The 14,338-nt window shown below is 37.5% G+C and overlaps 1 protein-coding gene and 1 pseudogene across 2 annotated transcripts in view; both read left to right on the forward strand.

Annotated features, from left to right (window-relative positions):
- Window positions 1–14,338, forward strand: part of LOC111721103 (serpin A11) — a 48,834-nt gene that overhangs the window by 33,639 nt on the left and 857 nt on the right. The window contains exons 4-5 of one of the 2 annotated variants that reach the window (XR_004232107.1): window positions 1,563–1,710; window positions 6,513–6,622. Coding sequence is in view for 1 of the 2 variants with exons in the window: in XM_023504706.2 (XP_023360474.1) it covers window positions 1,563–1,710; window positions 2,515–2,718 (352 nt within the window). In the remaining variant the exon portion in view is untranslated. Of the gene's footprint in view, window positions 1–1,562; window positions 1,711–2,514; window positions 3,043–6,512; window positions 6,623–14,338 lie in introns of those variants that run through there. The other variant, XM_023504706.2, reaches the window with a different exon arrangement.
- Window positions 6,587–14,255, forward strand: LOC100922857 (annotated as a pseudogene).

Below are 14,338 nucleotides of genomic sequence, written 5' to 3' on the forward strand. Positions count from 1 at the left end.
ATTTGTCTTAGGAGGAGGATATGTCCCAGTAATTGAAGTCTCTAGCTTCCTGGAAGTTCTCCTTCCTGAAAAATCAGATCAAGAAGAAAAAAAAAACTGAGAAAGAAAACAAAATACAAGCAAACAACAACAGAGAGAGTGAGGATGCTATGTTGTGGTCCATACTCGGTTCCCATGGTCCTCTCCCTGGGTGTAAATGGCTCTCTTCATCACTGAACAAGTGGCACTGGTTTGAATCATCTCATTGTTAAAGAGAGCTACGTCCATCAGAATTGATAGTTGTATAGTCTTGTTGTTGCCATGAATAATGATCTCTTGGTTCTGCTCATTTCACTTAGCATCAGTTAATGTAAGTCTTTCCAGGCTTCTCTGAAATCTTCCTGGTGGTCATTTCTTACAGAACAATAATATTTCATAACATTCATAACATTATGCCATTTTTGTTTTTCTTCCCAGGTTATTTTTACCTTCTGAATCCAATTCTTCCTGTGCAACAAGAGAACTGTTCGGTTCTGCACATATATATTGTATCTAGGATATACAGTGGCATATTTAACATGTATAGGGACTGCTTGCCATCTGGGGGAGGGGGTGGAAAGAGGAAGGGGGAAAATCGGAACAGAAGTGAGTGCAAGGGATAATGTTGTAAAACATTACCCTGGCATGGGTTCTGTCAATAAAAAGTTATAATTATTAAAAAAAAACATTCATATGCCATAATTTATTCACCCATTCAGCAATTCAGCCAATTGATGAACATCCACTCAGTTTCCATTATCTTGCCACTACAAAAAGGGCTGCCACAAACATTTTTGCACATGTGGGTCCCTTTCCCTCGTTTATGATCTCTTTGGGATATAAGCCCAGTAGAAACACTGCTGGATCAAAGGGTATGCACAGTTTGATAACTTTTTGAGCATAGTTCCAAATTGCTCTCCAGAATGGTTGGATCCATTCACAATTCCACCAACAATGTGTCAGTAACCCAGTTTTCCCACATCACCTCCACCATTGGTTATTATCGTTTGGGTCATCTTAGTCAATCTGACAAGTGTTTAGTGATATCTCAGAGTTCTCTTAATTTGCATTTCTCTGATCAATTGTACAAATCATTTAATTTCTTTTTGCCTCAGTTTCCTGAGCTGTAAAATGGGGATAACAATACCACCTAACTTATAGTGTTGTTGTAAGGATCAAATGAGATAATATTTGTGAAAAGTACTCTAAATACAGTGTCTGACACCTAGTAGAAATCATAGTTATTACCTTCCCTTCCCTGTCTTCATTTTAGTGGCTCAGTTATAGGATTCTAAGAAAGGCTTATGTTATTTCAAGAAGTGGTATGTAGGTCATAGAAGTTGCCTGGCTAATTACTTCCTTTTGGCTGTACTCCACGCACAAGTGGCTGATATCACTCTCTCCCCACTCTTCATTGAAGTGTCACTTTAAAAATCTATTCCTTACTCAAGTGGGGAAGGAGGAAGGGAGAGAAGAATAATACTGGAACAATATGACTAATCAAACAGAACTTGTTTCTCTTTCTCCTTTTTTTATTTATGAAGTCTGCTAAATTTACATTTGCCAAAGTTTTCAATTTCTGGGATATATAACCTGGAAGAAATCCTTCCCAGAATGGGTTTTTCCAGCATATTCACTCCGAAGGTCAATCTATCCAACTTTACTGGACTACCACATCAAGCAGTCTCAAAGGTAAGGTGATAAATGTGAATAGTTTCTTCTTTCCTTTAATCTTTCAAAAGATTAGCTTTCATCTATCATATTTCCCTACCTGGACTCCATGCCCAGATACAATAGTCAAGATGATTCCCTACTTCTCTGATTTTCTCAACAGCACTACATAAAACACTATATTCACAGCCATCACTGCTGGATAACATGAAAACTCTGTCACAAGAGTAATATTTGTGTCTTGACTTCTTTCCTCTTGTGGGATTCCAAAGCCCATTGTTGTTGTAATTGTAATATCCTGGAAGAGTCCATCAGGGATTTCCAATCTACACTTTAGATTCTTGAGTTCTTGGTCAGCTGCTTTCTGCTCATGTGAATTTAGGAAAGTGACTTCTGTTCTTTGACCCTCAATTTCCCCAACTGTAAAATAAAGAGATAATATTTTTAAGGTCTCTTTCAGCTCTAAATTATATGACCTATTCCATTAATTTAGCTATTCTTTAGTTCCTACTCATTCATAAAATCATAATCCTTTTTGCATGGAAAGTAGCCTTAGAAACTAAGATAATCCAACCCCTGCATTTTATGGTGAAGAAACTAAGATTAAGAACATTTGCCAATTCACATTGTTATTAAGTGTCAGAAGTGAGATTTGGCCTCATAATTTCAAATTGCAAGTCTAGTCCTCTTTCTGCCATGCCATAGGTATCTCATTTATTTTTTTTTTATTTATATATATCTGACCATATATTATCTGACTTTATATCATCACCCAGACCAAGAATTAAATTTAATTTCCTATATACTATCTCCCCCAACCTGTAGATACTACACCAAGTTGCTGTGGACATGAATGAGAAAGGCACTAAGGCAGCAGCCACCTCCACCTTTCTTTCTCAGCCTGGGACTTTGAACCAAGACTCTCCACTGACTGTTCATTTTGACAGGCCCTTCCTTCTGCTGATTTGGGAAGTGTCTGCCCAGAGTTTGCTTTTCCTTGGAAAAATTATAACCCCAAATGCAGATTGACTTTGATAAGAGATGGGAGAATGAGAGTCATCTCCAGTAAAGTCACTGGTTTTTTTAATATCTGATTTTTCTTGCATGAAGTAGGCATGGTACTCACAGGTATGAAATATTTCAATGATATCAACAACAGTAATAATAAAAATCATTTAGAAATTTTGTGGACATAAAATATAACTTTTTGTGGTCTGATGGCCATGGACACTGTTTGTGCCCCTTCCTCTGCCCCATCCCATTACTACACTTTATCATTTTTCATTCATTCATCCATACTCCTAGAATAGTGATTGAATTGTAGTAGGAGCTGAATAAATTCTTATTGATTGATTTGATCATTCATTTATTATAAAATCATAAAAATAAGACTAAAGATATCTTAAAGACCACCTAGTCCCAGAATCACAGAATTTGAATCAGAAGGAACCTCCATGATCATCTATTCTAACCCATGTCTAAAGTGCCCATTATAAAATATGCCATAAATTGTCATCCTGTTTCTGCTTGAAGTTCTCTCACACATCACCTCTCAAGGCAAGCTAGCTCATTTTTGATTAGTTATAATTGTTTTAGGAAGCTTTTTCTAATATCAACTTGAAATCTTCCTCTTTGTAACATTGTTTTCTAATTCTGCCCTATGAGGCCAAACAAAAGAAATATAATCTCTACTCACCATGACAGTCACTGAATTACCTGGAGATATTATCATATCCTTCATCCTAATCTCCTTTTCTACAGACTATAAATGGTCCTCTTCTAGAACAAACAACAAACAACAAAAACAGATTATATACATGCCCAAATCCTTTTACATAGTCAGTCAGCCAATCAAAAACTATTTATTAAGCTTCCACCAGCATTGCTCTGGGGATACAAAGAAAGGCAAAAAAAAAAAAAAAAAAAAAAAAGAAAAGAAAAGAAAAGCTTTTGATGGGTTTACATGAAAATAACTATAGATAGATTGGAGATAATCAAGAGGAAAAAAAGGAATTAATATCAAGGAAGATCAGGAATTATGTATAATTATGTATAAGGTATGGATTTTCCCTGGGACTGAAAGGAAGCTAGGGCAGCCAAAAGGTAGAGATGAGGAAGGAGAAAATTCCAGGAATGGGGAGAGAAGTACTCATTTGGTACTCACAGGTATGAAATGTGCATGAAAATGCACAGAGTTTAGAGATGTACTGTCTTGTTCAAGGAACAGTAAGGAGAGTAGTGTCATTGGATTGCAGAGTATATATATGAGTATATTGCAGGGTACATGTAGGGTAAAAGTCATGTGTAAGAAAACTAAAAAGGTTGGGGGGAGAGGGTAAGTTGTGAATGGTTTTCAGTATCGGATAGAGGATTTTATATTTGATCCTAAGAGTTATAGGGAGCACCTGCAGTTTATTAATGAGGGAAGGGAATCACATGGTCACATCTGCATTTTTGAAGATCAGTCTGTACAGGATAAACTCGAATAAGAAGTAAGGAGTATAACAATCTACTGTTATAGTTAGGAATGAGGAGACAAGGACTTGTATTAGTATAATGGCAGTATCAAAAGAGAAAAAGGAGACATATAGAAAAGATGTTTTGAATGCAAAATTAACAAGACTGGACAAAATTCCAGAGAGCACAGTAGAAAATGTTGGAAGCTTTAGAGTGGGACATAGGGGAAGTTTTGAGGAAGATGGGACTAATGAAATCAGCTCTGTGGACAGAGAATAAGATCTAATACTGATAGTCATTGGGATGGGGAAGTTATAACCACTTGAGAATTTGTTAATCATTTAGGAATAAGTTGAAATAAGTTATGTTAATAGACTCAAGACCCTCCACCACCCTGGATACTCTTCTCAGATGCTCTACAATTTGTCAATGTCCTTCTTAAGCCATGATACCCAGAATTAAACACAATAATACAACACAGTAGGAATTCTATTGATCAAAAATATTTATTAAGTGCCTACTACCTGTAGGCATTGTATTTAGCAATGGGGGCACAAATGCAAATATAGAAACAACACACTCAAGAGATAATTGTATTCTATCAGGAGATAACACATGCATACTTAAGTACATGTAGAATAAATGCAAACAACCAGTACAAAATAAATTGTTGTTCAATCATGTCTGGCTTTTTATGACTGTTTCAGGTTTTCTTGACCATTTCCTTCGCTTATTCATTTTACAGATGAGGAAACCGAGGCAAACAGGGTTAAGTAATTTATCTAGGATCATACAATTAGTGAGTATGTGAGGCCTGATTTGAAAATCAGAACTTCCTAACTCCAAGCCTGGTACTCCATCCCCTGAATCACCTGTCTTCACAAAGTAAAGACAAATAGTTAAATATGAGATTGTTCAGGAAAAAAGGAATGAGAGGCTGGAAGATGATAAAGGGCTTCGTGCAGAAGATGACGCTTAAGCTGAATCCTGAAGAGAGACAGGGACTATGAAGCTTAAGTGAAAAAGGAGTACATTCTAGGAATAGGGAATAAGCAGTAAAAAGGTATAGAGGAAAGAAAGCATCTAGAAGGAAAAGAGAAGCATCTAGAAGGAAAACATAAACTTGAGAGGATTGTAAAGTGGGGGGAAAGTATTTTTTTCTTTTTGGTGATTCCAGAAAAAAATAAGTCAGGGCCAGGTTGTGAAAGGTTTTTAAAGCTAAACAGAAGAGTTTCTTCTAGTCCAATAACAAGAGAAGTACATGCAGTTGGCCTCCATTCATTGTTTTTCAGTCATGTTGGACCCTTACTAAAGTGGTTTGAAGTGATAAAAGAGCCCTGAGGGAAGAGGGTGGAGGGATTGAAAGGAAGATCTTTATCTACATTGATTCCTGAGAAGTCTTTCCTGGGTCTTTGCTCAGCAATTTAAACTATGGAAAAAAGGGGGCAATTAAAGTCTCTCCCTTTGGGGTCAACAAATGGAAGAATTTTTCCAGTACCTCCTACCAAAACACAATTATTTATGGAGTATATCAGTACCCACCAGAGTTATCATGCACCTTTGACCAAATTTATTAATTAAACTGATGGCCTTACAATAATGATTGGATATAAGGGCCATGATTGCATTTGGCACTGAATGAAGATACATATGATCTCCTTAAGCACAAGTCAGGATATGGTGTTCCTCATACTAGTCAGAACACTGACCTCCAAAGGACTAGTGAAATACAATTGCAAGTTATTCCTAAGTTATCTCTGGGAAATTTATTATATTGGTCTTTTCCCTTATCTAGAGGCAGTTGATACCTATATGGGAATGACATTCCTGCATCAGTCAAATCTACCTACCACCATGGTAACCACTATTAAAGCTCTTAACTCATCTTTTCTAAGTGACCATCTTTTATTATTGCCCTTGGTCAAATCACCTTGATTACATTATAAAAAAGGTATGAGATTGTGTTTACCACCATCCAGTTATGGGTTTTGTTTTGTTTTGTTTTGCACAACATATACATACTTGACAGCTAGCCTTGTTAAATACTTTAATAGGGTTCCCAAAATATTAACTTTGTCATCATAGTTGTCACTCCTAAAAACTGTGTCTTCAACAAATCAATAACTAGTGGCAGAAAAGGTTCTCCATTCCAAAGATTTCTCAGTTGCAGCTTACAGAAAGACTTACCTAATGAAGTGTTTGAGAGTCATGGTTCATAGATGGAAAGAATTCGAGGAGATTCTCTTATAGTCACAAAACACTTTATTATGCCAAACCTGACAAACTAATCTCCAAAGGAGTCAAGCAATTAGAAAGAGTTTGGGACAGTTTTTATATACTGAAATTTGGGTCTTCCACCAACATAGGACAAGTGGAGAACAAGGTCCAGATAAGGAAGAATCCAGGATGTCTTTTAGCAAGGAATTATCAATCAGACAGAATGAAGTTTTTGCAGGAGATGAATAAGGAGCAACTGGTAAGAGGTTTTACTGTTTCACATTCCTTAGCTAGATACACAGTTTTGAATAAACCCTCCGGTCTGACTTATCTCTCCCCCCACCCCCATTCTGTCTTTTGGGGAGAGGAAATCTGGGAAGAAGGGCTGAGGAACCATCATTAATAATGATGACTGTTTTAAGTATGGTTCCAGTTTAACTTTTGAGGTCCTTAATTATTCCATTGCCTGCACGGAGTTGCCTGAGTATCAAGATCTCTGCTTCTTCAGGGGGTTTCATGTACACTTAAGCACTAGCTCAGTTAACTCCCAATTGATGGGTCCTATTTCCCCCAGGACAGTTTAAACTAAAGCTTCTTAAACTGTGGGTCACAATTCCATATGGAATTGCATAACTGAATATGGAGGTCATAAAATTATGATTTATTATCAGCAAATGTTTTGTTATGCCACAGTTCTCAGTTTCCATAATTATCCTGACCCAGTTCTGACTCAATTTTCCTGGAAAACCTCTCCTTCCTCTTTATCATAATATTTGATAAGGATAAAAGATGTTATGTTTTAGAATATCAGAATGCCTCTCCCCATCCCAAGCTATCGGAATGTCAGATACTGACTTATCAAGATGCCCCTCCTCATGTCCAGGGTGCCTCCCCCTATCATGTTATCCCCCTCTACAGAGGCTCATCCTGTTCCCGCTCTCAGCACCCTAACTCCGCCCCCACCTCAGTCTACCCTGAGTCTGAGTCACGTGTATATATGTCATTGAGAACTCTCATTGTTTGCCTTATTCTTGGAGATGATAGTCTCATTCAGCCCTGGGACCAAACCACGGATCCATTTGGTCCCAGTAAATCTCTCCATTTAATAAATTATTAAATACTCTCTAATCTCTATCTTGCTCAGTTTTTCCAGCATTACAGTTTGATTTGTGTACCAATTTTATGTATCTGTATACCAGGGTCACATAAAAATTTCTCAGGTGAAAAGGAGTGACAAGTTGAAAAAGTTTAAGAATTCCTGGTTTAGACAACTCTTTTCCACAGAGGGTTTGAAGGCTCCCATGAAAGAGTAGGTTTTAGTGAGTAGGATAAGAAATACCAAGTGAATGGATAAAATTTTAATGTCAACATATCTAGAACTAGTTATATGCAAGAGGCTTATGACAGCCTTTTCTAATTTATGACAAGTGATCCTGTCCCATAGAACAAAGCAGGTGTAACAAACAAGACAATAGAAATAGAAGAAAGCAGACATTAAAGATAATTCTCTATAAGATTACACCTGAAAGCTGGTCCCTGAAGCTCTAGCTCATTATCACTACTTAACATCAGGTGATTCACTGCAAAATGCAAAGATTTAGCATCAATTGTCATCTGGACCAGATTGTTGAGATCTGAGACTAAGTTCTTTGAAAGGGACAAGATGATGAGGTCTAGCATAGGATAGGGAGTTGTGGGAACCCTTTCTGGTCGACACAGATCCTTTGTAAAAGAATTTATGAACTGAAAAGTTAGAATGACAAAAAGTTGTTTATTGTTGTAGCTGAGAAGTCAGCCTTTGCTAGGAAGACTGACTTCCTCAGTTGCAAAGTGAAGTTCAGAGAAATCCTGACAGAGGTAAAGAGCGGTGTGGTCCTATTAGGGAAATAGGTGATAGAGATAAAGAGGGGTTAATGCTGAAAAGAGAATGTCTTCTTAGCAGGCAGAGGGACCTTGCAGACAGCTATGACAAGAAGAGAGAGAGAGAGGTTCCTTGCATGACATGTTCCTATTTTTGGGCCTCTGCAAGGAATGAGCCCCAAGTTGCCCATTTTGTAATTTGAAACTTTGTCTAGGAGCGGAGGGGGGGGGGGGGGGGGGGGGGGGGGGGAGTTTGAGTTGAAATCAGGCAGAGATCTTCAAATTGAATAGAAGTTTCAATTAAATGAGATTACTGCCTCCAAGCCTAGATTTCCAGTAGAATGGGGCAGCTTACTGGGAGCCAATTTTCAACTCAATAGAGGTCGATAGAAATCTAGATCTCCAGCTTGGGTTAAGTAGGAATGGCCTGGATTCAACTAGCCCCACCAAGATAACAGAATGAAACCACTTTATCTTGATTCTCTGAGGCAGGCCTGAGTTTTTCCCCTTCAAGGAGTTTCTCAAGAATTTACCTCATTGTTCCCCCCCCCAAGTCAGGACAGTATCGGGGTTCCCCCATCAAAGCCAAACCCTACAATTTCTAGTCTTCATTGTCTTTCATTTTGGGCCACTCTTTCAAGGAGGCATTAAACATTTTGCTTTTCTTTTAATTTTTGTTATATCTGCAGTTCATGGGTTTTTTCCCCCAGTATTTGTCTATGCCAGAATCTTGTATCTCCAAGATTAGGGTTATACAGTAACAATCCTTTAGCCATTTAAATAATAGAAAGTCTTCAAGAACAAGGGAATCAAACTCAAGTAAGTAGAAACAAATCCCTGTAGTTGACTTAGAAAATCATAAATTATGCTGGATTTTTTTGGTTTCTTTTTAAACACTTCCCCCTTAAGAATATAAGCTCCCTGAGAGCAGGGACTGGCTATGTATTGAGAGGTAGAAATTCATATTGTGTAACTTCTGTAACATCCAATTAATAGGTAATCAGGGAAGGTGCTTGTGCTTCAGGATAGGAAATAAAACACTGTCTTTGTTGTTCCAAAAGTATGTTTACTAACCTATGCATACATTCTTGCAAGAATATAAAATAAATATTTCCTGCATTCATCAGCGAATCAGTGGACTTCTTGTAAGATGTTTTGTTTTTTTACATACCTGAACTCAGGTTTTCTGGCTCTAAATATATTCCACTTTCTGCCAGAGTAAGCTTTATATCTTTAAACTGACACAGTTTCAAGAAAACTGATGACTCATTGGAGGTACCACAGAGAGAAATGAAGATAACTCTTACTGGACATAATTGCTTATATCCATATCCATCCAGGGCACCATAAAGCATGATTGCTTTATTGAGTGTTTCACACAAACTTTAAGAGGAAGCTTCATCATTTCAGCTTCACTCAGCTAACTATTTTTAAATAAGAGAGGGAAATATTGATAAAAGCTAACATTTACAAACAGCATTTTAAGGTTGCAAAGCACTTCACAAATATTATCTCATTTTATATTCATAACAACCCTGAGAGGTGGATTTGACCTCAGATTTCCTGATTTCAGAAAGATCTCATCTAGATGCATATAGAAAGAAAACTTTTGCATTTTCTGGCTACTTTCCTGGACTTCATCATGTTCAGAGATTCATCATTCTTTAAGATGAAATCAACTTGGAAACTCAAATCTCCTTGGATTATTTCCAGTTCCACCAAGTAACTTACCCCTAAACTTACCTCCCTTCCCCTTCCCCCCCACACACACATCCCTTTCTGACCTTTATAAAGTATCCTTTTCTCAGATTGTGGGTCTTGAAAGCAAGGACTATTTTATGTTTTTCCTCTATATCCCTAGTACTTAGTATAGTGCCTGGCACATAGTGCTTAATAAATGCTTGTTGACTTTGACTCTGGCTTTAATACATACTCAAGGATAAAACAATTCATTTCACCAGATTTACTAAAATACTTACTCTGTGCAGAATCACTGCCCTTGTTACTCAACAAATGAATCAGCCAAATTAGAATTGTAGTGGTACACAGAATGTCCTCCAGGTACAAGATCAATATTGGCCTTTGGGCAATGGGCAGCCCTAATCTTCCTGTTCTATTTGCAGAAGTTCAAGTTCAAGGGTCTACTTACTCTTCCCACACAAGAGATATCAACTTAAGCATAGGGGTATAATACCCACTTACAAAAATCCCCATTTGCCATTAATTATGCTCAAATCCATACTCTGAGTCTATTGGTTCCTTCACAAGCATTGTCCTTTCCCTTACAATTTCCTAGGGACTCAGAACTATATCAAAATATCTTAATCCATATCTTCTGATCGCTCTCCAAATATCAGTATCACTATGGAGCAGGGCACCAGAAACCTATAGTTTCAGAGCCCCAAGAATCAGCAGAATATGTTCATTAATGCCAGCACAATGTACAGCAGCAATGTACAGTCTGCAAAGGGGAAAGAACCAAGATCTAGTTGTACCATCCAGTATGATGGAATTAGAGAATAAACTAAAGCAACAGATTAGATAAACAAAATCTGAAGCAATCAAACAGTAGTAAAGTACTTTAAAAATCTAGACTAGTGGGATAAAATGTATTCAACAAAAACTGCTGAAAAAATGGAAAAAAAAAAACTAACAGAAATTACGTTCAGACTAACTTTGCACATCTTATAAGTTCCAAATTAACTCATGACAAAATGTCATGTCATAATAACTTAGAGAAGAAATGAGTGAGATACTTTTTACATCTATAGACATGGAGAGTTCTTGACCAAAAAGGGGATCAAAATGATCAAAAAATATAAATGAGCAATTTTAATAGCATTAAATTAAACAACATTTTCATAAATAAATTAGAAACAGAATTAGAAAATAGTTAACTGGGAAACATAATAAGGTAAATAATATGAAATAAAAACAAAAAATACAACAAAATAAATAAAAATTTAAAAATAAAATAAATATTACAAATAAGAGAAATATTAAAAAATATATAATAACTATAAGGTTCTACCTCACACCTCTTAAATTGGCAAGTATGACAAAAGAGGAAAATTTCAATTGTTAAGAAGTCAGGCACATAAATATGATGTTGGTAAAACTATGAAGTGGTCTACCAAGCATTCTGGGGGAGAAATAGAACCATGACCCAAAACACCAAAGCTTTTGTCTATGCCAACACTAAATAAATTCCCCAAAAAAAAGTTAAGGAAAAGGAGAAAGGATGCATGTATACATAAGATTTCATAGCAGCACTTTTTGTTATAGAAAAAATTGGAACCAAAGTGATGTCCATCAATTGGGGCATAGCTAAACAAATAATGGCACATAGATGTAATAAAATAATATGGCACCAAAAGATTGTAAACTCCTTGAGATCAGAGACTATATTTTGCCTATCTCTACTGTTTAGCTCTGTGCCCACCACATGGCAGAAGCTTAATAAAATCTACTTAATTAATTATCAAAAGAGCTACATTCGAAGAAATCTAAGAAGACTTATGTGAATTGATGCAGAGTGAAATGAATAGAACCTAGAAAAAATATACATAATATGACTACAGTAATTTAAGTGAAAATTACTTCAAAAGATTATAAAAGTCTGTAAAAATGAAAATGATTTCAGAAGACTCAATCATCAGTACTCTTTCCAATACTTAATGGATAGTTTTGCAAAATGAGACATATATTTTCAGATGCACTGTTTGCTTTTGCCTGACTATAATTATCTATTACAAGGGAAAGTTCTGTTGGTGAAAGGTTGGGGATTGGAGCAGGGAAATCTGATGGATAATGACAGTGACACCAAAAAAAAAGTTTCAATGCAACTTTAAAAATTGTGGATACAAACAGGAGAACTTTATTGTTCTACTGGGTTAAATTATATGCAATTTTACTTTTGTTGTAAGAAAAAACTATATGTAATAGAAATTTACAGTTTAATATACAATTTTTTTAATTCTTTGTATACTGAAATGTTTGTGTTTGCTGATATTTGTTGTTCATAATAAAAAGAAAGCTATATAAAATTTATCTTCATTAACAAAAATAAACTGAAGGAAAATTGTTTCTATATTTATCAGTTCTAGTAAATTCCATAATGAGTTAGTGGAAGCTGTTAAAAAAAAAAAAAAAACCTTCTCTTTATTTTCTCTAGAAATATTGAAAAAATGGGGCAACTAGGTGGCACAGCAGATAGAGCACCAGCCCTGAAGTCAGGATGACTAGGGTTCAAATCTGGCCTCAGACACTTAACATTTCCTAGCTGTGAGACCCTGGGCAAGTCATTTAATCCCAATTGCCTCAGCAGAAAGAAAGGAAGAAGAAGACAGAAATATTGAGAAAAAAATATATTTTTTTCTCTAATACTTTTTCCATATTCCTTGGGTAAAGCCCCTTAGAAAGGTAGCCTATAGAAATGGATTAAAAGGCAATTTCTGGATCCCACGGAAGAGGACAATGGGGACCCGTGCTGATTGGTGACTGTGGGGTAGGTAGGGAAGAGCAATCTCCTTTCATGATTCACTCGAAACGAACTCAGTTTGGAGAGTAAAAGTACCATCCGTGTGGAATTTGCAACCAGGAGCATCCAGGTGGAGAGGAAGACTGTAAAAGCCAAATCTGGGTCACAGCTGGTCAGGAGCAGTACCTGCAATCACATCAGCGTACTACCGAGGGACTGTGGGAGCCCTGTTGGTCTATGACATTGCCAAGCACCTGACATATGAGGATGTGGAACGCTGACTGAAAGAACTCCGTGATCATGCTGACAACAACATTGTCATCACACTGGCGGGGAACAAGAGTGACCTGCGGGCATACTGTGCCCACTAATGAGGACGGGCATTCGCAGAGAAAAACTATTTGTTTTTTATTGAGATGTCAGCCTTGGATTCAACCAATGTGGAAGAAGCCTTTAAGAACATTCTCACAGAGATTTACGACATGGTATCCCAAAGCAGATTGCTGACCACTCTGCACATGATGAATCTCCTGACAACAATGTGATAGACATCAGCATCCCCTTCTCCCCCCACTGATGGACAGAAATCCAACAAACCCCAGTGCTGCCAGAATCTGTGACCACCCACGCCCAGAGGGACCTTCCCTGCCTGCCCTTACCTGGCTGTGCTTCAGTTAGAAATGTGTGTGTATGCATTTCTTTGCAGTTATCTCCTGTGATTCAGTGACTCTTTCTCATCCTTCATTCTTCCCCCATTCCCACCATCCATTTTTGAATATTAACTGTAGGCCTAACTCCCCTTTCAGCCTCCCAGGGGACTGGGATGATTTTGGGCCTGGTTGTGCAGGCTCTGCCCCCAGAAGGTGAACCTTGACTGCTCCCCTAGGTAGTGCCATTTGGTTGTCATGATTAGTGAGAGGAGAAGGAGGAACCAAGACCTCATGTATCAAGGATAAAGACATACCTACACTGATTTGCTTTTGAATTTAGCCCAACTTCTCTGGGGAACATGGGGAGAAAGGAAGGGAGGAGGTTGCTGGACTTAAAGAGGGAAAAAATCTTTTCCGCAGATGTCCTGTTGTGTCCAATTGGGATCCTGTGATGAGCATTGGGGTTCTCATTTGGTGGCTGAAGACATATGGTGAGGTGGCCATTGACATGCTTCCCAGAGTTTCTACCTCACTTGCAGTTAGCCTTTGGGTCTGGTGCTAGGGAGAGTGATTGTTGGGAATCTTCTGGCTCAAGGAAGAAGTCCAGGAGTCCAAGGGCAGGCTGAAATGATGGAATGGTTTGGAAGCTACCAGAGAGAATCCTCTTCCTCAACCTTAGCATCTAGCAAGTGCTGGCCCTTCCTTTGTGGCCCCTCCTATCCCAGAATCCTGACCAGCTTCAGCCTGTGCAGACCCTTGTTAACCTCATTTTTGCCCACAGCTCCCTCTCCAACTTGTCATCTTGAAAACCATTTGCAAGGGAAGCAATATTCTCATGTTTTGAATATAATTGCACTTAGAGTTTTTGGGTTTTGTTATTGTAGAAAAACATAGATTCTACATATATTTTGTAAGATTTATGCCAAATCATAGCATCTCAACCCTTTCCCTCACCCTTTTATTCTTTGACAATTGACTCTCAGGC

Source organism: Sarcophilus harrisii, chromosome 2 (assembly GCF_902635505.1).
Source record: "Sarcophilus harrisii chromosome 2, mSarHar1.11, whole genome shotgun sequence".
NCBI lineage: Eukaryota > Metazoa > Chordata > Mammalia > Dasyuromorphia > Dasyuridae > Sarcophilus > Sarcophilus harrisii.